The 24,149-nt window shown below is 40.6% G+C and overlaps 4 protein-coding genes across 5 annotated transcripts; 3 read left to right on the plus strand and 1 right to left on the minus strand.

The window, feature by feature from the left end:
- Positions 1–11,931: 11,931 nt before the first annotated feature.
- LOC111065576 (Hermansky-Pudlak syndrome 5 protein homolog) lies at positions 11,932–15,106 on the plus strand. Its single transcript, XM_022353810.2, has 3 exons — positions 11,932–12,173; positions 12,234–12,734; positions 12,806–15,106. Exons 1-3 carry the CDS (start codon positions 12,090–12,092, stop codon positions 14,717–14,719), a joined length of 2,499 nt encoding a protein of 832 aa, XP_022209502.2. The 5' UTR covers positions 11,932–12,089; the 3' UTR covers positions 14,720–15,106.
- A 964-nt stretch (positions 15,107–16,070) lies between these two features.
- Positions 16,071–20,295, plus strand: LOC111065577 (ATP-dependent RNA helicase bel). Of its 2 annotated transcripts, XM_022353813.2 has the most exons (5): positions 16,071–16,295; positions 16,405–16,536; positions 17,672–18,035; positions 18,103–19,980; positions 20,055–20,295. In XM_022353813.2, the coding sequence occupies exons 2-5, from the start codon at positions 16,492–16,494 to the stop codon at positions 20,177–20,179; spliced, it is 2,412 nt and encodes an 803-aa protein (XP_022209505.1). In that variant the 5' UTR covers positions 16,071–16,295; positions 16,405–16,491; the 3' UTR covers positions 20,180–20,295. The 2 variants fall into 2 exon arrangements, with proteins under 2 accessions (XP_022209505.1, XP_022209504.1); XM_022353812.2 differs by having other exon boundaries at positions 16,071–16,536.
- Positions 20,296–22,449: 2,154 nt separating this feature from the next.
- LOC111065584 lies at positions 22,450–23,341 on the plus strand. The gene has a single exon (XM_022353819.2). The coding sequence runs from the start codon at positions 22,890–22,892 to the stop codon at positions 23,256–23,258; it is 369 nt and encodes a 122-aa protein (XP_022209511.1). The 5' UTR covers positions 22,450–22,889; the 3' UTR covers positions 23,259–23,341.
- Positions 23,278–24,135, minus strand: LOC111065582 (protein SYS1 homolog). Its single transcript, XM_022353818.2, has 3 exons — positions 23,845–24,135; positions 23,654–23,775; positions 23,278–23,583 (listed from the first exon to the last, which is right to left on the minus strand). Exons 1-3 carry the CDS (start codon positions 24,007–24,009, stop codon positions 23,388–23,390), a joined length of 483 nt encoding a protein of 160 aa, XP_022209510.1. The 5' UTR covers positions 24,010–24,135; the 3' UTR covers positions 23,278–23,387.
- Between the last annotated feature and the right edge of the window lie 14 nt (positions 24,136–24,149).

The following is a 24,149-nucleotide window of genomic DNA, read 5'->3' on the forward strand; positions in this document are numbered from 1 at the left end:
ATATACACAAAAAAAATAAACAAACGCTGTGAGTGTAGTCCAATCCAACATGTTTAGGGCGAACATTGGACGACGGCAACACTCTGGCTCTGAGAACTCTGAGAACAACCGACGGTTCAGACAGAAACACTGGACGCGAGCAAACAAGTTACTGAGGTTAGTCTGTCCAGCCACAATAAAATCGGCTAATAACACTAGTCAACACGATTTTTCCTCAAGGAACAAAACGAACTTTTTCTTAAAGATTTGGGGCTTAGAAATGGTTTGTTTTTTTTTTTTTTTTTTTTTTTTTGGTTTAAGACTTTACTAGAGTTATGTGAAAAAAAAGTAAGCCGCTACCTCTGAAAAAAGCTTTAAAAACAGGAACAGACTAAAAAAAAAGTTCAGCCATAGAAAAAAACATAGATTCTTTGGAAAAAATTTTAAAGCCCATATCTATCAGAAGAAGAAGGTTTGGATCCTTGGGAAAAAAAAAAAAGGTGTCGATTTGTCTCCAGTGTAAATTAACGTATATTTATATATATATAAAAAAGAATAATAATCTGAATATAAGCTTATTACATGAAATAAGAAAGTAGATAGAAAATTTGTAATATTCTAAAATTAGTTAAAGCCACATACTCGGTCAGAACCAGGGTTGGCTCCTGAACTAAAAGTTCGTTGTTGAAGCTAAGTAGCTATACGGTTCCGACTGTAAAGGCTGGTAATCGAATATCATTTACATGAGTGAGTGGTTCCAGCACAATTAGATTAGGTAAACCAGGTCCAATCAATTTGGCTCGAACTGCAAGTGGCGTGTTGAAGCTGGGTAGCTATACGGTTCCGACAGTGGCTTGTTCAATTCATTTACATGCGAGGTGGTTCCAGCACAACTAGACTGCAATCCTGATATAACTACAAAGCTCAAATTTCACATCCACAAAAGAAAAGAGAATATCAACACATCACACATACATGCATAAGTATCACTTAATAGAATTAATTATATGTAAAAAAACAATACACGAATTACACAGCACCATATTAACATTAACACTATAAGTAGAACTAAGCTAAATAACAGTTCGCCAACCGTAATGGAACCAAATCAACTAATTGTACGACCACAAGGCAACTATTCCACCATGGATTTCCCAAACTCTGTGCCAAATAATCCAGCAGATGTATTTTCATTCTTACGTATTCCGGACGCAATTAGATTCCTACCCGAATATGACGGTGACGCAAAAAAAACGTAATGAATTTTTGGAAAATGTCGAAGAAAGGTACTGAAAATAAGCCGTACGGGAAATTTTTGCTAAGATCAATTAGAAATAAGATAGTGGGAAAAGCTAATGATGCCCTTACGGCATCAGAAGCTGGACTCAATTGGAATGAGATCAAGGAAGCCTTGATCATACACTGCTCTGACAAAAGAGATGAACAAACACTTTTGATTGAACTACACGGACTGGTCCAAAAGCCATTGTCAGTACAAAAACTCTTCGACCAAATTACAGAAATTAAGTCAGCCTTATTTAAATACACGGACGCTAAAGAGACTGACTCTGACATTATTAAGACAAAGAAATCCATATTCGCAGGAAGCTGCTTAAAGACCTTTTTATCAGTCATGAGGGGACAGCTGGGTGGAACAATTCGAGCTATGAAGCCTACTAATCTTCAAGAAGCCTATGAATGGGCTATTCAAGAAAGAAATATATTTCTGCAGGGCAATAACATTAGACAGGAGAATAACATGACGAGACGCGTAAACAATTTTCGTCCAAACGAAAGATATTCAAGATATTCCAATGGAGAATACGAACAGGATAGATATTATCGAAGAAATTCGCAAAGAAAATATGTAGACTACAACCACAAGAACTACGACAACCGTTACTCACCTCAGAACTACAATAGATATAGTACAAACGTACAAGAAAATAGAAATAGACCAAAAATTATGCCCAATCAAAGAGTTGCACCACAGGAAAGTAACCCCAACAATAGATTTAGGTATAATATAAATAATATTCAAACTTTAGGACAGGCACAGCAAACATCTGAACACCTTCACAATATAGAATCTATATTATAGATGATGGCGCAAATTTTCGCGAAAACGCCTCAAATCCCAGACAGGATACATAAACAAAAATGATCATGGCCCTAATCTTCCATATATTTTAATAAAACTTTGCCAATCCAAAGAACCACTTCGATTTTTAATAGATACTGACGCATCTACATATTTCATTTATTGACCCATCATTAATACCGAACCATGATCATATAGAACTCAATATTCCAGTAACCATAAAAACAGTTCTCAACACACGTTATATACGTAAGAAAACTTACATTCCACTTTTTAACGAATTTAATGACAGACAACGACAATTCAATAATGCTATTCCACTTTCATGAATATTTTCGAAATCGGAATGGAATTTAAAACAAGCACTTAGATTGGGGCTTAGAAATTGCACTTTTAAGAACAGACAACAATTCCAATTAATGCTAATTGCAAAAGACCCAAATTTACTAAAAGAAAAAAAAATCTTTCCTTGTTGGTTTGTTTTTTCTATATTTCATGAATATTTTCATGGATTAATCGGAATGGATATTTTAAAACAAGTGGGAGCCATCGTTAATATTTCAAAAACAAACTTTACGAACAAAAAATTTTGAAATCACTTCACATCAACAATTTAATTCAGCTACTGAGCTACATATAATCGATGAAGAGTCAAAGGTTCTTGTTCAATTGTCAGTTAGTATTCCTAATGGTGTGTTTATCTGCGACAGCATAAAAATTAACGAAAATTTAATCATCAACGGAGGGAGCAGAGAGCAGAGAGCAGAGAATGGACATAGTCTAATGGAAGTAGTGAACTATTCAGAACAGAAGCAGAAATTATTTCTAGGTTCACAATTAAAAGTAGACGAATTCTTTGAATCTGATTACTTAGAATCAAATCCCCTTCCAAATATAATAGCACCAAGCAATGGTGACACAAATGATAACTTTAAACTGTTAAGGACAGAACACCTTAATGACGAAGAAAGATCAACCTTAAAAAATCTTTGCCATCAATTCCCAAAGTTGTTTTATGAAGAAAACAATCATCTCTCATTCACAAATCTAGTCAAACATAAGATTAAAACCACAGACTAACTTCCAATATATACAAAACCTTTTAGATATAGTCGAATTGAATCCCAAGAAATAAAAAATCATATAAATAAACTGTTAGACCAAAATATTATCAAACATAGTCACAGTCCCTGAAGCGCTCCCGTGTTTCTAGTATCAAAAAAGATGGATGAATCAAACAAAAAGAAGTGGAGATTAGTGGTAGATTATAGAAAATTAAACGAAAAACTGTTAAATACAAATACCCAATGCCTAACATTAACGAAGTTTTAGATAAGATCGGTAGACCTTGTCAGACACTGAACCAAATTATTCCACGGTAGAAAAGGAAATGCTAGCTATAATATGGGCTCCTAAATACTTCAGACCATATCTTTTCTGGCAAAAGTTTACTATAAGGACGAATCATAGACCATTAACATGGTTAATGAATTTTAAAGAACCAAACTCGAAATTAGTTCGTTGGAAACTAAAACTTCTAGAATATGATTATGAAATGGAATATACAAAACACAGTCGCCGACGCATTAAGTCGTGTATCAATAAACATTAATATGCATAGATCAGACACAGGAAAAAAATTTAACGAAATAAAAGTATCTGATAGCCCATTGAACGAGTTCAACATCCAAATAATTTTTAAGACATCAAAATTCAAAAGTAGAATTGGTGACACCTTTTAAAAACAAAATACGAAGAATATTTACAGAACAAAAGTACTTTAGTTTCTGATGTGGAATTTGAGTTAATTAAGGAAGCATATACAAAATATTTCGCAAGTACAGAGTTGTATAAATTAGTTCGATGTAAATATATGCTGAAAGATATAAGTTCAACTGAGGAACAAGAATTAGAAATAAATAAATATTACACAAATTCTAATCACAGAGGCATTGAAGAAACATATAATCATCTTAAAATTTATTTCCCCCAAATTAAACAAAAAATCTCACAAATAACACTACTCGACAAAATCGAACTTTTTTTCTTAAGGATCTAAACCGCCTTTTTCTGATAGATATGAAGCTTTAAAATTGTTTAAAGAATTATGGTTTTTTTTCTATGGCAAAACTTTTTTTTGAAGAATTTTTGAAGTCGTATTTTTTTTAAGCTTTTTTCAGAGGTAGCACTTGTGCGACGAGATCCAATTTGGGTGGACCTGCACTTGTGAGAATATAAAGGAAATATTTGACCTGAATAGGTATCCTACCTCAGATAACGAAAAAAGTAACTGTCAACAACATTTCATACCAAAGGAACGCGATCAGGTACCAAATGTACAACCCTTTTTCGTTAGCTTTGTTCCCACTTGGCAGTTGGGCCCGCAACCTTCCAAAAGGTATTTTTTGTTAAATTTTTTCATTTTTTAGGTTTGGTTAACGAATTTTAGCTCCAAAGTCTCTCCATAGATTTTAATGAGCGATACCTGAAACGACGCCAAATTAATGCACCTATACACAAAAAAATTGAGGACAGGATATACTTTTTTTTTACTCTTCCTGAGTTTTTAAAGTCAAAATTTCGTAAAAAATACCGCACAAAAATCAACATTTTTGCATTTCAATGTTTTATATTTCCCAGACAGTAAGCTGAAATCACAAAGTGTTTAGGCTTAACTTCTGTTTTAATTATCTTTTCAAAAAAGCACAGTTCTTTACAACCAGACATAAGATACTAGAGTTATGTGAAAAAACAATCGCTACCTCTGAAAAAAGCTTAAAAAAACCAGTTTTCAAAAATTCTTAAAAAAAAGTTCTGCCATAGAAAAAAAAAATATCATCAAACCATTTCTAAGCGCCAAATCTTTAAGAAAAAGTTGGTTTTGTTCCTTGAGGAAAAATCGTGTCGGGTAGATAATTATCTAACTACCGTAGTGGGTATTGTAGTGCGCCTATTAGAATGGAACCAACGTTCCGTAGAAGCGGCAATGCAGATTAATTAATTAAATTAAAAATAATAATCTCGTTTTTATGAGGTAATATCTCGTTTATGAGATAAAAATCTCGTTTTGATAAGAAAATAATCTCGTTTTTATGAGAAAAGCTGTCCGATCGACCTCATTTTCCTTAATTGTAAATGAAAGATCGCTGTTGAGGAAAAGTGGTTTCGAAACAGTTTCATCATTAATATTATTTATTTATTGTTATTCCCTCCATTAAAGTTGTAGGCTTCAACGGTCAGCACCTTCAAACGGTACAGGTGGTATCTCTGTATCCATATTTAATTCTACCAGGCAGGTTTCGGCTTTTACTTATTCGCAATTTTACTAATTCGCAAAAGTAAGATTTATTTCCTCCTGTATTGTTAAGCGCAAAATTTACTGCTGTTATACTCAAACGTCATTGTAACCAAATGTAAGATACTTAAATAATGTGCAAAATAAAAGAGCTACCTCTGAAAAAAGCATTACAAAAAATACCAAAAAAAAGTTCGATTTCAATCACTGCGACAGTTCACAAAATCCTAGTGCATTCAAGCGATATAAAATAATAATATAAAATAAAATTCCTGTGGGATATTTTGCTGAAGAGGGTGCCAAGTGTCGAAATAAAATTTTTAAAATTTTATATTTAAAATGAGGCCGAAAGGAAAATTTCACGGACGTGTTCCATACTTCAGATACTATTATCTCATCTGTTAACTTTGAAAGCAGCATACAAATGCAAAAAATAGCCCCTTCCAACTGAGGTGTTCGGTCTTTTATCAAGCGAGTTCAATCGTTCAGGTAGAGATTCACCGGAGCAGAGTAGTTTCGATGAGCTGGCTGAAGATCAACTCGAATTCTCGTGGATGATGGAGCTCTAAAACGAACTCCATGAGGATTAACAAAAGGTGTGATAGGAAACCTATTATTTACAATAAAATTCTATTTCTTTTATATTTCAGGTCTCCTGATAAAAAGGTTTCTGAAAAAGCTAGCAGAAATAATAATTTTTACATTTTTAAAATTGTTTTTAAGGCGTGCCACGCCCTCTTGAATAAAATAAAATGTTCTCAACATGTTTGTTTTTTTGCCTTTTAAGCAAAAAAAAAAGTGTTATTTCTTTATAAAAAAAGTAGTTGCCACGCCCATTTTTTCAAAAAACCTTCTTTTTTGCTATTATAAACTCATATCAAAAACTAAACCAAAAAAAAATTGTTTCGTTTGGAAGTTATTAATTATTGCCACAAATTTCCCATAGTGTAATGGTGTGCAAAGCACATTAGGGATATCCAGCCCAATACAGAGTACGTCATTTAATTTAGTGGTGAATGATACAGTTGGCGCTTGTGTGGAATTACAGCACATAGAATCTATTAAAACAAAAATGTTAAATTTCGAGCTTGTGTTCCTTTGCGAGTTCGTTCACCGTGTATTGAATGATATTTTACTTTACAAACATGCTCTATCAATTTGGGCGAGGCAAATCAAGTATTAGAAGATCCCCATTTTAAAATAAAGAACAGAAAAACACTTTGATAAGTTAACTTCTGATTACCGATTTCAAAACAGTGAAACAAATTTTAAAATTATTATTTTTAATAATGTTCAATTTAAGGATCGTTTTAGTAAATTAAAAATAGTAAAAACTATTTTAGAATTACTATGGGCCAAAATCGACTCCGCCATTTATCGCTAATAGCAATAGAAAACAAGGAAGCATCTAGTTTAGATTTAAGTGAAATCATTGATATTTTTGCAAAAGGTAAGGTAAGAAAAAGATTGTAATTTTGTCAAATATACAATAAGGATTTTTTAATACGTAAATTGCAAATAGAGAATTCGATTTAAATCACTATCTAATACCTATATCTTAATAATAAAGTATCTGATTTTAGATGGGGTACAATTTTTTGTTGCACTGGTGCCCTTAGCTACCTAACCACTGATTGGACTTCTTTGGGTTCATGCCCCATTTTAAGCCAATAGCTTTTTTCAAGCTTAGAGGGCTATAGTCGCCTTCTTCCAAATAAGCATCACGTAAGCGCTTACAAGTGGACCACAAGCAGCTAGTGGGACTTTGACATTAAGTTCTAATAAAACGTCTTCCAATTTAAAATAAAATATTTTGTTATAGGCCCCACTTTGAACCAATTTTATTCGGGAATATGCATCCACTCATGGATAATAGAGATGAAAGAAGCCTATCGCGCATCAAATTGAATTCATTTTCCCACATCTCGACTTCTTAGCGAATGCAAGGAACAAACGAGAAGGAACGTGTGAACGTCTTATAATTATGATCCGATCTTAATCAGATTCGGCATTCTGATAGATATGTTAATTCTCTACTATACTGCGTCTTTAGTTTTATCGTATCTTTAAAATTGTGGCTGCCACAGATTTTCGTCCTTTCAGGGGCGGAAGGGATCGGGGCAAAATTTGGAAATACACTTGTAGCAGTGTGATCACATGAGTCTGGAAACAAAATTTGGTTGCTCTAGGTCTTATAGTCTCTGATAGTCTGAATCCGATCGAATCATAATTATAGCTAGAATGAAGAAATTAATTTTAAGTTGCTTCCCTTCAGCAAGAGACTACTCATTCTCTTTCTCGCTCACACACTCTACCTCGTTATGTACGCGAGCGCCCGCTAGCGGTGAAGATGTAGACTACACATTTTAGTTGTAGATGTAGATAACAGATGCAACAAACAAATATAACCTTTTTTAAAATTCTAATTAAATCATAAGCTCACAAATTTATATACTGACTGAGTACGGGTATAAAAGTAGAGTCGCGTCCCCAGAAGCAACTCACACGTTCCTTCCCGTTTTTTTTTGACTCCAGGATATACAGTTGTGTTCAATGAAATAGTAGTGCCGCACCTCATCACTTTCAAAACTCTTTTTGAGACACTTCCAGTTATCCAAATTGAACAAATGACACCTTTTTAAATAGACTGGACTGTTAGCATTAGAAAACCGAAGAAATATCCATACATTTCAGTTCCATCTTCTTGTTTTACATGACATAAGCCGAATACCCATAAAATATGCTGTTCAATGAAATAGTAGTGTTTTTTTAGAAAATTAAAAAAAACAACGAAACTCAAATAAAAACATATATTTCATGTTCTTCATGTTTCTTAAGCTTTAATGTTTAGTTTTTTATTAATTTGGTTTTCATTGCGAACTTGCACCGGCCGGCTATGGGTCATTAATCTCTTGCCAACGCTTCAATAGGATTTGAGCCAATAATCCATGAACCACTTGCTAAAACTTGGCTCTGGTTCACGGATTTGCAGTTGCAACAATGTATTTGGTATTCCAGCATAAGATTTCGATGAGATTTATGTCCAGTTGGACAGTTGGCCATGAAAAAACGTCGATCTTTTCCGATAAACATCAAATCCTAGCGAGCTTTTCTGGGTATTTTAAGTCGTTATCCTGTTAAAAGATCCTGTTAAAAGATAAGATTTTTTCATAATTGAAAAGAGCTGTTAGTTTCAATGGTAGTGGTCTTTTATTTTATTAGAAAATGTAAGATTTTAATCAAGATCAGTGCTGAAATTTCGTTTTTTTTTCAATTTTAACGGTGGGATCATGGCGCCCATACACACACAAACGCGTAAAAAAGCTTCAAAGATAGTTTAATAAAATGGATCATCAAAACATTTTCCGATTCCTACTAAGTTCGGCTACGCCCCAGCCCGTGCAGCGAAACGAGGATTCAGTGTCGGTCTCCACATTTTCCGTTAGGGAGGCAGAAGCGCACTTGCTTTTCTGCGAGGTAGCCGCGCGCGCAATCCGTCAGCCTCCGCAGGCTGTACCGGAGCAGGGGCGTGCGCGGGAGAGTTGCCGGCGGTGGCAGCTCCGAGGCAGGAGCCATCTGCGCAGGAGGACCTGGCGGTGGTGGTGGAGGTCATGGTCCTGCAGGAGGAGGAGGCGGCGCGGGATCAGGAGCCGAGTCAGGAGCTGGTCAGGCGCTCCAACCCGCAGCGCCAAATCGACAGGCCCGGCGAATGCTCGACGGATTTCCGATCCGGCGCACATACCGTCCAAAGCACTTCAATTCCCTCCAGTGCTACTACTATACTGTATGCCCTGGTCGCTCCAATGGCTTGGGGACATCCGCGAAGCCACCATATCTCTGACCCCTTTCCCTTGCGAGGTCGCAGGAATTGACAGGAATGTCAGGCGAAGGCAGCTATTTCAAGCCCGACGAATGCTCGCCGGACCGTCGCACAGTGGGGCCCTTTCAGCTTGCTAAATTAATAACTTCTGAACGAATCAAGATATCTTTATGAAATAAACTGTATTTGAAAGGAAAAATTTCAAAATTTAGTCTGCGAGATTAAATGGGGCTACAATGTCTAGAAGCTTTACAATAAATAGTCAAAGTTGAACAATGATTCCGGTGAATATTTTCCTGTTTGCGGAAAATGTTAAATGTTATAAGCTTTGTTTTTTTCTATCGATAAATAAAGTTTAATGGTTATTATCACTACATATAATAATTTTAAATTTTATTTTTAATAAAATAAAAAATACATATTTTTATTATAAAACGTATTTCAGAAATTTTGTTTAATAGTTTAATAATCTACCTTGAAAAAATTTCTCATAAATGTCTATACAAGAACTATTTTCCGATTTATTTTAAAAAACATTAAAAAACAGTATGTTTTTGTATTCCCGAAATTTTTTTTTACGTGCTGTTTGCATAATCCTTTACATAAGTTTAAAATCCTACATCGATAACAGTGACGCTACCTCGCACGAAAAACGTCAAGATTTGGATTTTGTATGGGAATTAGAGCTGCGAAAGTCCATTTTTTTTAATTCAAGTCAAAGTTGAAAAACAAACCAAAAACTAGATGGATTTGGATTTATCCAAAGCTTTCAAAAAATTCATTGACTTTTGCCACCTCTTTGCGGCTGAGGCCCCACTGTGGTGGGGTCCTGCTCATATATATATTTATTTATTTTTTATTTATAAAAAAAACCTTATCAATATAAACTAGTTTTTAAGTTTGTATATTATTTGAAAAAAACATTTTTTATAAAATTGTTTATACCAATTCTTTGCATATAAGTACATATGTATAAATATATATTAAAAAAAATAAATATGTATAGAAAACTTCTCTGAAAAATAGGAATTTATTGACAAAGTCGAAAGCCGACGGCATTTGCACAGTGTTTATGTACATACACAGTGCAAGTGTGCAATTTCAAATAATTGAAACAAGTAAAATCTTTTTTTTAATATATTTGATTTATTTCCCACGCCCACCCCCACCCACTCTGCCCATTCCTCAGTTATGTTGCGGCAGGTCAGCTCAGTCCCAGCCGAAGGCCGGGGGTGCTGGGACAGAAAACTCAACTGCGACACGTTCGTTGTATGAACTGGCACATCTATATACTGTATGGTTAGTGCCTTGGGAAAATGGATATTATGGACTTAAGATATTGTTTGTAATTTCAGGCACCAATTAATGCAGAAACTACTCAGTCTCTGTTCTAAAGATTTTAACAAAGTTTTGCAGCTCACGGGTTCCAATAATAGGTATCAGAACCGGGATATATGTATATATAAAACACAATCATGTGCATTAATAGGTAAAAACATGTCAATCTAAGATAAAATCAATGGAGCTTGGAACAAAACATTTAACACCAATTAAAAGAAATAAGGTATACAAAAGTATATACGCATAGAAGAAACTTGGTTTGCCAGCAACACTGACGTCACATTTAGTCATAATTTACGTTTAATACTTTGGCTTTTGTTTGAACCTTATTATGTAAAAAATCCAATCAAAAAGAGTTCTGAAAACTAGCCAATCCTGAACAAAATTTTTTGAGGAATTGGATAAAATTATTTGTTCAGGGCTGAGAGGGCCAACTATCAAGTAATATTAAACTGAATATCAAAATTGACGAATTTTATATCAAAAAATATCGTGGTATGGCAGCCCGCAGCAACTACGAATTGCACGAGTCTGGCAGCGCCACAAAACTATGTCACATTCGTTTTATGTTGTTTTTGTTTGAACCTTAATATGTAAATAATGCAATAAAAAGGACTTCTGAAAACTTGACAATCTTGTAGAAAATTTACGTATCTATCGGATTAAATTATTTGTTTATGGCTGAGAGTCCCAGCTAGCTAGTAATATTAAACCGAATATCAAAATCGAGAAATTTCAACTTTGAATGTTTTGAAAAAAACAATCAATACTATCGTAATAGTATCGGGCTCAAATAATTATTAAACACCATTGAAACTTTTTAGGAACTTGTCCATTGTAAAAATTAGATGCCACCTTTGATTTGTCTACAAATGTGTCTTTGTATTTTATAGCAACCAATCCAAACATATCAAAAGCGCAACGACTGTAGCTCGATATATTTGTGGACATCGATGTTTTCAAAATAAACATCGATGAAACATCGATGCTTAAAAAAATAAAAAACAAATTTTTTTTTCTGTAAATTAAATTAATTTAATTGAAAAGATTTGGTTCATTTTATAACAAAATAAAAACTTTATTCGTAAAAGCAAAAAAAAAAAACAAATTCAATGTGATCAAAATACAAAACTTATTCTATAAGTTTAACAGAAAATAGTTTGGTTCTTATTGATACATGAGTTTAGCTACGACATCAACTTTAAGTCGCACGATATTGCCACACATCTACCGACGTTGCCTACACCACAAGTTGAATACCTGAAAACATCTAAATACAGTTAATAATTCAATTTATAAATATATTTTAACACATAACTTCTGCGCTTCCCTTACTTTACTTACCTTGCAAAAACATCAATAGTCGCCATAAAACATCGATGTTTCCAAAAAATTTAAAAACATCGATGCATCGATGTTCTCCACCTCTAGGTTTGACCCTCTAATTAATATAATAAATAAAAAGTGCTTAATTGTTGGGAAACACTTAACGATAGTCTATTTAGCCGACACGCTATGTTAATAAGGACCAGCTATTAGAAATCAGAAGTTGCATGATGGCGGATGAGTATTGTCTGACGAACTTTATTGATTTTTCGCTGTCTTTGTCGCTACCACTGAAGCACAATCGAATTAAGGTAACTTGTCTGCAGTCTAATGCATCCCACTATTGTTAACCACCACATCCTTTTCGGCAGTACACATGCTTCGACATCTCGGATAGCTACATTATCTTTGGAGCATCCTCTGGCTCCCTCTATCTGTTCAATCGCAACGGAAAGTTTCTGCACCTCATCCCCAACAAACATGGAGCCATCACCAACCTGAGCATATCGGCCAATAACAAGTACGTCGCCTTCTCCACTCAGCGGTCCCTTATTTGCGTGTACGCTGTGAACCTGTCCGCCCAGGCCACGCCTCAGGTGATCGTCACGCATCTAGACCAATCTGTCCAGGTCAGCTGCATCCACTGGACGCAGGACGAGAAGCAGTTCTACTATGGAGACTCTCGGGGACAGGTCAACCTTGTCCTGCTATCTTCCTTCATAGGCCACAATCTGCTTCTCAACATGACTGTGCACCCCTTGCTCTATCTCGACTCGCCCATTGTCCAGATCGATGATTTCGAGTCCCTGCTCCTGGTGTCCAACTGCACCAAATGTATACTGTGCAATACCGAGTACGAGGAGTACAAGCAGGTGACTATTACTTGATCGATGTCCGTACAAGGTCAGCCGTACAACTGTTATAATTTTTACCCCATATTTAGATCGGCAACCGCCCTAGGGATGGGGCCTACGGCGCCTGCTTTTTCATCTCGCCACACGAGTCTGTGCAGCCGTCGCGCATCTACTGTGCGCGGCCCGGTACCCGAATCTGGGAGGTGGACTTTGAAGGCGAGGTCATCCAGACGCATCAGTTCAAGGCCGCCCTGGCAACGGCCCCCGCCAAGATACAGAAAAACAGCAGCGGAGACCACAACGCGGATGAGCTGGACTCCAACGACGAGTTGCTGGACTACCAGCCGCAGCAGTTGCAGTTCTCCAGGGTGCAGAGACTTAGCCAGGACTTTCTGTTGGCCTATACCGAGCTGGGGCTCTACATCTTCGACGTACGCAACTCGTCCGTCGTGCTGTGGTGCAACCAGTTTGAGCGGATTGTTGACTGCCGTGTATCCGGAATGGAGATCTTCGTGTTCACGCAGACGGGCTCACTGTACAGCGTACAGCTGCAGACACTCCACGGGTATTCCATCTCGCTAGTGCAACAGTCGAAGTTGCTCCAATGCGCGAATCTGCTGCGCCAGCATGTGAAGTATTTTGCGGACAAGGCCAGAGAGAACTACGAGCTGAAACTGCTCAACCAGCTGAAGCAGCTGCTGATCGAGAGACAGGAGTACGAGCTCCTGAACGACATTTCGGTGATATTCGATGCCATAGCCCAGTGCACAGGAAGTGCGCTGGACACCCAAAGCTCTGGCGGCAGCTCGGCCGCCACCGAGCGCAGTGGTAGCATGAGCGGGGGTGGAGTAAGCGCCCCCAAGGGCCCGCCGAAAGGCGTGTATGTCCTGGAGAACGCCTTCTGCGATAATCTAAAGCAACAGCCAAAGTCCGGACACTTTAAGGATGCCCTGCTCACCGTCACCGGCAAGTTTGGGAAAAACATCATCAAATACAAGTTCAACATATTCGCAGAAGAGCAGCAGCAGCAGCTGGTGAGGGAGCTCATTCCAGCCAGTGAGCGGTCCCTGCCATTCAAGGACATCAAGGCTCGCTACGAATCTGGCGAGGGCGGGGAGGAGGAGATCGTGAGCCGCTGCAAGCGACCCACGCCGCAAGCTCCCCACATCAGCCCCGAGGAGAAGACCATCTACAACCTCTATCTGATCTGCAAAAGCGCTAAGTTCAGTCGCACACACTGCGTGGAGCGCTATCGCGCCGTCTTCGATGAGTACGCAGCCAGCGAGCTGGTAACGCTGCTGGGCAAGTTGGCCCAACTGATGGTAGAGCACGGCGATGGGCAGGAGCAAGCGGAGCGCAATTGCTACGAGATGTACTTCAACTATTTGAATCCCGAGCTCATCTGGGAAGTGGATGACGCCACACGGGACTACATTGCCAGTGGATTTGTGCTGCTGAATGCCCCACAGTGCATGGAGATTGTTAGATGCGACCACTGCGCCTTCCCCTTGCGGTTCGACAACGCCTGCCAGTACCACGAACTTGGCGCCGTCCTGCTTCGCTACTTCTGGTCCCGCAACGAGCAGCTCAAGTGTTTCGATGTGGTCCAAGCCGTTCCTGCCCTGCTCGATGTCCTGGCCAAGTTCTATTTGGCCGAGCAGAACCTCGACAAGGTCCTCCCCATTGTACTCAACTATGGGCAGCCGGAGTTGCTCTTGGACGTGGGCCGACAGCTCAACGTGGCGGCCTGGGCCCGTTGCTTCGAGCAGTTTGCTGAGCTGCAGCGTGGACGCCTGGTCTGCGTAAACTGCGAGTGCGTGTCGAGCGTGGAGCAGGATCAGTTGACTCGCCATTTCTTTTACACTTGGAACTGCTTCCTTAATATCGCTCTCGACCACCTGACGGCCAGCGACACGTTGGCCCTCATCTTCAAGTGGAGCTCGTACATTCCGAACGATGCCATCGACAGAGAGTTCTATTCCAGATGCCTGCTCAAGGGCTAGTCCTAGTTCTAGTCCCAGCGGAGCGACCATGGGGGTTGAGTTGACGATGCGACCTGCATACGAGATACTGCACAGGGTTTAGTTGTTACATACATATAAACATACTACATATATGTAGGTACATACGCATATACATATTTACACACAGCTATATAGCATACATATAGCATACATACTACATAGCAATATATGGCCGTATTTACTGTTCAAATGTTTCCACTATGTAATCTCAAGCTAGAACAGAAGCTTTAGCCAATACCAAAAGCATTTATTCTATATAAAAATGTACACCTACATACAAACATACATCCAAATACATATATGTATTAAGGCTGGCTGATAAAGCATTGGTCGAATGTAAAATCAAATTATAATTTTGTTGGTTAGAACGCCCACACGGTTTAATTTTTGGACAGAGTCTAATTGTCGGAAAAGGATGAAGCGTAGTTGCTATGGGAAAATAGTATGAATTGGTTCGGCACGGCTGATGGCATCCACCATAATCTCCGAACTTGCCCCCCACTATTATCTGATCCGAAATCTAGAAAAATGGTCGTCAAGCGATTCCAGTCAAATGAGATGAGGGTTATCTATGAAACAAAGGCTATTTTGAGGTCCCTTCACCTGTGCGACGATAATTTAGGAGGCATGCAAAAAACTGGATGACCGTTTGATAAAGTCCAAGGAAGATTATATTAGAGCACATATATATATATATGTACATATATAAGTATTCCAGTTTCGAGCTATATGAGTTTTGCGTCAAATCCCAAAATAAGAAGGCGTCGTACGCTTTAAAAAAATTCCAACACAACAATTTTTGGCAAAAGTTATACAAAATTAAGTCTGCAATTCACAACATTTCTCTTCCATTCGAAAATAATCCAATAACCGCTTCCGATACTGCCACAGTCCGGCAGCGCCATCATCAAATCATTGTCGTCTATAGCTGCCCATAATCGGCAAGTTTACCACCACCTGCAAAGCCATCGATATATCGATACTTCCATCGAAAATTAAATAAACTCAATCCCACTTTCTTTATTGATTCGATCTGTATCCTGTGATCCATTTCGTAATTTTCGTTGTAATTATTGCATCGGCTTGGCGTTTTTTTTTTCAAGGGATATATTTTCCTTCCATATTATTGTTTGTCTGTGGTGCGATTCTGTTTTGGTGGTTTCTCGTTATGAGATTGGTTGTCGACCTCCTTTTTATCTGCGAAATACTACACTCTTTTCATGAACGATGTATCGATCACAGTAAAAACATCGTATCGTATGGTTATTGGCACAATTCTAGAACCATCGATATTATCGATAGTGTCATCGATGGTTTTGCAACCCTCTAATTCTCTAATTTTCGCCATTGTGTGATTTAGACACGCGTCTGAGCATAAAAAACGCGAAAAGTAAATTTTCAAGCGTAGCACAATTACAAACCGCTTGTAATTGTCGTGGCACAAGCAGGCCGTATAAGTTCGAAGTGTATCGATTTAAAACTTTAACAAAATAACTCTGTGAGAAGTACAGACCTCATTTGAATTTTCACATAAGAACGTAGTAGCTTGTGGAACGTAAGAAGTTGTCGGAAAAACTAATGAAAAACGTATAGACACAAAGTGCAACACAAATACTAAAGAAGGAGAGAAACCGTTTTCACATATCTTTTTTTGTCGCAAATAGCAAGTGTGCACCCGAACAAAGCGTAACAACTGCAAAATTTTCCTAAACGGAAAGCAAGAAAAACCAAGCAACTGATTGGAGGATAATATGAGTAATGCTATTAACCAAAATGGCACAGGTCTAGAGCAGCAAGTAAGTAAAGCAAATAAAATTTCGTCTGTTGGTTGGCCGAGTGGTGGGGGGGAATCCTGGGTGAAATATATAGTATAGGGAAAAGGTATTAATGCATATATATATACTACATATGTATATCCGTTCGACTATGTTTGTGTGTGTGCGAGAGTGTGTATGACGAGGCTCATGCGGTTATTTGACAATGTTCGGCTAAAAATTTATTGATTTCATAACACACAAATGTCTTTGGCTGTCAAGCGTATCGTTCTCTTACAACGGTGAATTTCTTTTGTATAATTTTTGCTCGTTGCCTCCAATCTGACGTGTGTGTGTGTGAAAGTGCCCGTAGTTTGGTGTGATAGTGTTAGTGTGTGAGCAGCGCCGCAATTCTAAACCAGTGCGTTTCTCTGCGTGTGTACGTGTTTCAGTGTTCCGCTCTTTTTCTCTCGCTTGCGCGCACATGTGGAAGCTGAGTGTTGTAAATAGGGTTGTCAGGGGCAAATATGTGGGCTGTGTATGACAAATGTGGAGGGTGATATTCGATAATGTATAATATAATAACAGCTAGCAAATACTGCATTTATTTTTTAAAGAGAATTTCTTTGAGATGTACTGTAATTTCAGTGCTCGGTTTTCCTTAACCAGTTTCAAGTGAACGGACACTGTTTTTTTATATTTATTTTTACAATACGCGTTCCACACTGCTCGCTGATTCTCGATCCACAGCTGGGCTTATTGTTCGCCGCTAAGATACCTCCTACCAACACAATGAAGCTTGGCTGAGAATTGCGTGTGTGTCTGTGGGTGGCTCTGTTGTTGTTGTGTTGCTAGGCGGGCGCCCTCTCTGTGTAAAAGACCGAAAATCGAGGCTCTAAAGTTTAAACTAGTTGCGCCTCTCTGTATATGTGCGGGAGACTCTACACCGTGTGCACGAGTGTTCGGTGTGTGAGAAAGCAGAAATAAATCGCACATGTTGCCAGGTGGGTGAAGCGAAGAAAGAGAGATGGAGTGGAGTTCTAGGAGAAAACTTGTTATGCCATCGGGTTGGGTTGCAATTCGTTGAACTTGAGGAGCTTGCACACACACAACGTCAATTGTATCTGTACTCACGGTTCTGTCATTCGTGTCACGCACGAATTGCTTCTCGTTTCAGGTTGCTGGTCTGGACTTGAATGGCGGCTCAGCTGACTACAGCGGCCCCATAACAAGCAAGACTTCCACTAACTCGGTCACCGGTGGTGTTTATGTGCCCCCGCATCTTCGTGGTGGTGGTGGCAACAACAACGCAGCGGAGGTAGATAGCCAGGGCCAAGGCCAGGGCTTCGATTCGAGAGCCGCTAATCCGCGCGCCGACAGCAGGGAACCGCAGCAGAACCGCAGCGGTGAGTATCGCAGAGGCGGCGGCGGCGGTGGTCGTGGCTACAATCGCCAGAGCGGCGAGTACGGAAGTTTTGGCAGCGGCGGCGGAGGACGACGTGGAGGAGGTGGTGGCGGTCGCTTTGAGGACAACTACAACGGTAAGTCTGCGCTTCAAATCTTGCAGGGCCAGCTGCTCATCTCATTTGATCACACTTTTGTTCACAGGAGATTTCGAATCGCGTCGTGGAGGCGACTGGAACCGCAGTGGAGGTGGCGGCGGACGAAGCTTTGGTGGGGATCGGCGAGGTCCCTCGTATCGCGGTGGTGAAGGCGGCAGTGGTACTGCCCTTGACGAACAGCCCGATGAGGGCCAACAGCAGCCGCAGCAGCCGCGCAATGACCGCTGGCAGGAGCCAGAGCGCCCAAGCGGCTTTGAGGGTGGTGTCGAAGGCGGAGCACCGGGAGGCGGCGGAAACAGATCCTTCAACAATCGCGGCGAACGCGGGGGCGGCTCTGGCTACAATAGTCGCTGGAAGGAAGGCGGAGGCGGCAACACCGACTACACAAAGCTGGGCGCCAGGGACGAGCGTTTGGAGCAGGAGCTGTTCGGCGTCGGCAACACGGGCATCAATTTTGACAAATACGAGGATATACCCGTGGAGGCGACGGGTCAGAATGTTCCACCCAATATCACAACGTTCGATGATGTGCAGCTGACGGAGATTATTCGCAACAATGTGAGCCTTGCGCGTTATGACAAACCGACACCGGTGCAGAAGCACGCCATACCGATCATCATCAGTGGTCGTGATCTGATGGCCTGTGCCCAGACCGGCTCCGGCAAGACGGCCGCCTTTCTCGTGCCCATCCTTAACCAGATGTACGAGCACGGAATGTCGGCGCCGCCGCAGAACAATCGACAGTACAGCCGGCGCAAGCAGTATCCGTTGGGTCTGGTGCTGGCACCGACCCGCGAGCTTGCTACCCAGATCTTTGAGGAGGCCAAGAAGTTCGCCTACCGTTCTCGTATGCGTCCGGCCGTACTCTACGGCGGAAACAACACCAGCGAGCAGATGCGAGAGTTAGACCGTGGATGCCATTTGATTGTGGCCACTCCCGGCCGATTGGAGGACATGATCACTCGCGGCAAGGTGGGTCTGGAAAACATTCGCTTCCTGGTGCTGGACGAGGCCGATCGCATGTTGGACATGGGCTTTGAGCCGCAGATTCGTCGCATCGTGGAGCAGCTAAATATGCCACCCACTGGCCAGCGTCAGACGCTTATGTTCTCGGCCACATTCCCAAAGCAGATTCAGGAACTGGCGAGCGATTTTCTTAGCAATTACATTTTCCTCGCTGTGGGCCGGGTGGGCTCCACGTCCGAGAACATTACTCAGACCATTCTTTGGGTCTACGAGCAGGACAAGCGCTCGTACTTGCTCGATCTGCTCTCGTCCATCCGCGATGGCCCCGAATACAGCAAGGAGAGCCTGACGCTCATTTTCGTGGAGACAAAGAAGGGGGCGGACTCACTGGAGGAGTTCCTCTATCAGTGCAGCCATCCGGTGACCAGCATCCATGGCGACCGCACCCAGAAGGAGCGCGAAGAGGCGTTGCGCTGCTTCCGCTCCGGCGATTGCCCGATTCTGGTGGCCACTGCTGTGGCTGCCCGTGGTCTGGACATTCCACATGTTAAGCATGTCATCAACTTTGATCTGCCCTCGGATGTGGAGGAGTATGTCCATCGCATTGGCCGTACCGGCCGTATGGGCAATCTCGGCGTTGCCACGTCCTTCTTCAACGAAAAGAACCGCAACATTTGCTCTGATCTGCTTGAGCTGCTGATTGAGACGAAGCAGGAGATTCCCAACTTCCTGGAGGATCTGATGAGCTCTGATCGTGGTCACGGCGGAGCAAAGCGTCGCGGAGGTCCTGGCGGACGCTATGGCTCTGGCTCTGGCTTTGGCTCACGCGATTACCGTCAGAGCTCTGGCGGCGGCGGCGGCGGTGGTAGTCGCGGCAGCAGTGGCCCCCCTCCCCGCAGCAGTGGCGCTGGAGGCGGCGGCGGCGGTGGAAGCTTCCGCAGCAATGGAAACTCGTATGGTAAGTTTGGTTAGTGGAACAAGCGGGTTCCGGATCCTAGATGTTAGCTCACATTTGTATTATTTTGGTCGTAGGAGGCAATTCTGGTGGTGGCGGATACTACGGAACCAGCGGCGGTGGTGGCGGATCCTATGGCGGCTCGTACGGCGGCGGTGCCGCCTCGCACTCAAGCAACGGTCCGGATTGGTGGGGTCAATGAGAAAGGCCTCATCCGCAGGGCCAGGGCTACCAACGGGCTGTGTACGCCACGCCGAGGGAGCAGCAGCAGCAGTCGCACTCGCATCATAGCAACTTTCGCAATTAACTAAAGAGAACTAAAGAGAAGAGAACAAACAGAGATCCGTTGGTCGTCAGTCGATAGCAGCTATATATTATGTACACACACACATACATATATTATATAGTAACAGCAAATGTGAAAGAGGATCTGTCTGTGCGCAGCGCAACACACATGAACAGACGGACACACAGAAATAAGAAGTAGACCATCCTCATTTATCATTTATCAGCTATCCCTAAAGTCGAACCACAACCAAAACAATAACCCCAACCCCATACCCAATAGAAGCAAAAATAATAAATAGTAAAAAATCTAATTTAAAAAAGTATGTTATTCATGTAACGAGAGCGTACGTACACTCAGGCCCATCCATCCCCCCCCATCTGCCCCATCAACGAAACAACAACAATTTCTATTTCATTGAAGCAAAGCGAAGACGATGCACACATATGGAACGAATTAAGGAAGGATTTACCAACACACACACACACACACACATATTACAAATATGATAAACACCACAATATAAGAAATATTTAAGCAACTGATACAATTTTGAATTTTTGTCCATAAGTTATACTTCTCACACATCATTTCTCTTGGAATTTTCAAATACAAATATATATAAATAAATATATATATACATGGGAGTATATATGTATACTGTCGATAGCGGATCAAGATGATGAATGCGCAAAACTTGAACTTCAATTGATGATTTTAAACATGAAACGATAAATAGTAATGATATATATATATTAACATATATAAATCGAGATATAATGTACTATATGAAACAAGAAATCAACACAAAGAAAATATTAAAAAATAAAGTTTGCTAAACATAAATTTAATAATTTAGCAAATGAAAAAAAAAACATCTATGTAGTCTGATTTATCCCATAGACTAATTAGCTTCCTTAACAACTAAACGTTGTACTTTTTTGGGACAGTCTGTAACAGAAAAGAAACCTGTTTTTGTAGTCCCACACATTTAAGCACAATACATACCATACATGCCATGGAGGGCGACAAAAAGACAAACAAATTTTGTCAGCGTTTGCGAACTTGAGAGCTTGCTTTGACCACAATTCGATACAGTTTGCATACTCAAATCAGTAAGTACATAATATATATATCGTCCAATCGAGTGCGGGTATACCCACTCTTTTGAAAGGATACATGATGGGTGCTGTGCAAGAAGGTGGGAAGACAGAGAGAGAGAGAGAGAGGAGAAATGTAACAGACTGTAAGGAAGCAACTAGAATATAAATCATTAGGTGGAAAGAGAATAAATGGGGTACAGGAATACATATGCATACGTTACATAGTCAAGCCTCAGTATCCAAATTCGATACTTCAAAAGATACTCGGATATCAGAGCAGTTTTCTTTGAGATTCCAAAATAAGATACAAAGTGAGTTGCTTAGTTTTTCATTCTCTATGCCACGAATGGTAATCTCTCAATGCAACGATACAGACATGAAGTCATAAATATTGTTACATGAGCCTAAGTTTAAATAATAATAATTGAAAAGAAGGCAAACAGTTAAAGAAACTAAAGAGAATAATAAAAATTTGAGCTCGATTCCCAATGCTCTGCTCTTTATTTAATATAATAAAATTTAATCATTTTGATTATAGTTTTAGCACTACTGCAATTATTTCTGAAATAAAAAGCCATAAGACACATTGCGTTAAAAATTTTTTCATACATACATATGCATGTGTTTACTTATGTAAATATGTACATATGTATGCGTGTAGTACATATATGTACATACATATGTAGGTTTAAATTGTATTCACATTCGTATGGAGTATTAAATAAATTTAATTAGGAGTAAACTATAGCAAAGATACAAAACTTAGATGCTTAAGTGTGTTTCGAGAGGAGGGAACATCTGGACAAGCTTTAGTTTTTACAAAAGGATCTGTTCTCAAGATCTGTCCCTGGGCCAACTCGGAATTTAGGGAACTCAATAGCCACATTGAAGTGTCCCTTGATTTTTTGGTGAGTGCTAAGAAACTGAATGCTGAGTGGTATCCACCTATAAGCTAATTGCTATGGAACTATAAGCTGACGGCTATAAAATGGAGCCTCTAGCTTAGTGTGTTACAACATCCCACTTGAATTTCATAGCTGGGGGGTTAGCGACCTTTTGGAGCTTAAGGAAAGAGCTTTGTCCCCCAACGTGTTCTTCGTCGAAGCTTCAAGTAGCATGCACTCAGCATGGACCACGAACAGTAAACGAGTAGTCAGTGCCATTTTAAGAGTGCGATCCGGAAAGGTTTCGAGGCGAGCAAGCAAAGCATCCAGCAACGAGAGTAAATTGGAATACTCGTACAGCGAAGTCTGGCCTGCCGGCGACGGAAATAACGATCGTGGTCCCATACACTAATTAGATTAGATTAGACAAACCTGATTAGTTCGCTGTGCATTGTGGGGGCATGGGCAGCAGGCATAGGGAAGGGGAGCGAGCTCGTGCTGTCGATTCTTTGTTTGTCTTCGCAGATAAATTTGCGAAGTGAGTAAAGCTCGAAGCTTGCGGAGCAACTTTCTTGTGTTGCGTTGTGACTAAAATTTAAAAAAGGAAATCGACGTGACACAAGTGGAAGCTACCGCTGCATGACCACACCAGCGCGAGCGATTCGGGTGTTGTTCAGTTACGAGCATTTTTTGGTGCATTTGTTTGCTGAATTTTTTGCGGATCAGCTGTGTACATTTTCGAGTGTGTCTGTTTGCTTGCGAGACAATATGCAGAAGGCACAACAACGCGGTCTCTGCTGGATGCTGTTTGTGCTGGGCTCCCTGATCCTTACCCTAACGTTGGCCTTCAGTTACTGGATGTTTGTTCCACGGGAGGTGCATTTCTGGCCGCTGATTTCGCGCAATTACAGCGGGCCAGAAGCAAAGATCTCCATGCTACCGGGGATGGTGCCAGCGGGACTCAAGCTGAAGCACGGGCCACCCTTCGTCTACCAGATATTACATTAGTCCAACACACACGACAGAGTATATGCTATGTAATCGTATTCTAGTTTAACAATAAATTACATGTACGTTAGAGAATTGGGTGGCTTGGAAAAGCTAGCAAGCATCACAAGTGGATGGCATTGGGGACCATCAAACGTCCGACTTTTGGTTGAGCGCAGCATAACCCACTGGAATCTCTTTCATTTCGGTTTGAAGACAGAGAAACTCCCCTCCTATGCACATGATGGTTCCTGTTATGACGTTAAGCAGCCACCAGGAGGCGTTTGCGGGGAATGAACGGTTGTACCACCAGCAGATCAGCAAGTGCAGGACATGGAAGGTACAGCTGCGTCGGAGAAATAGGAGAGAAGAGACAGATTAGGATAACTTCAAGTGCTTGTGCGGGGAATAATCACCTGAAGTCCAGACATAGCTTTGCTCGTCTTACTATGCACCACAGAGCCAGCGAAGCCACAAACGCATTTACGACAAAGGCGCAAATGACCAGCCGGCCGCCCAGGTCGTATATGTGTATTTCCTAGATGGTTAAACGGAAACGGGATCCATGAAGCTTATGTCAGCAGGGCTTGTTGTTTAAAATGCATACACGATATTCGAATAGATGGTCCAGTGTGTAGTTGTCGCCAGACAACTTGTTGGCCACAAACACAAGCAGGCCCAGTGTGAAGTACACGCAGAACTGCATCGAAATGATTTGGGAGGTCAGCAGCGTGGGGTCCCATTGCGTGTTGCGAAACGTTCCTCCCTTCATGGTTTTGAAAGTCTACGAATTTGCGACTATTCATGCGACATACATTTATTTATTTAATAAAATTCCGTTTCGTTTCAGCTGGCCAAAAACAATAACAAACATCTGACTCAGCATAGAGATGTGCAAGTGAGCTATTTATA

The sequence above is a fragment of the Drosophila obscura genome, unplaced genomic scaffold, assembly GCF_018151105.1.
Source record: "Drosophila obscura isolate BZ-5 IFL unplaced genomic scaffold, ASM1815110v1 contig_192, whole genome shotgun sequence".
NCBI classification, from domain to species: domain Eukaryota; kingdom Metazoa; phylum Arthropoda; class Insecta; order Diptera; family Drosophilidae; genus Drosophila; species Drosophila obscura.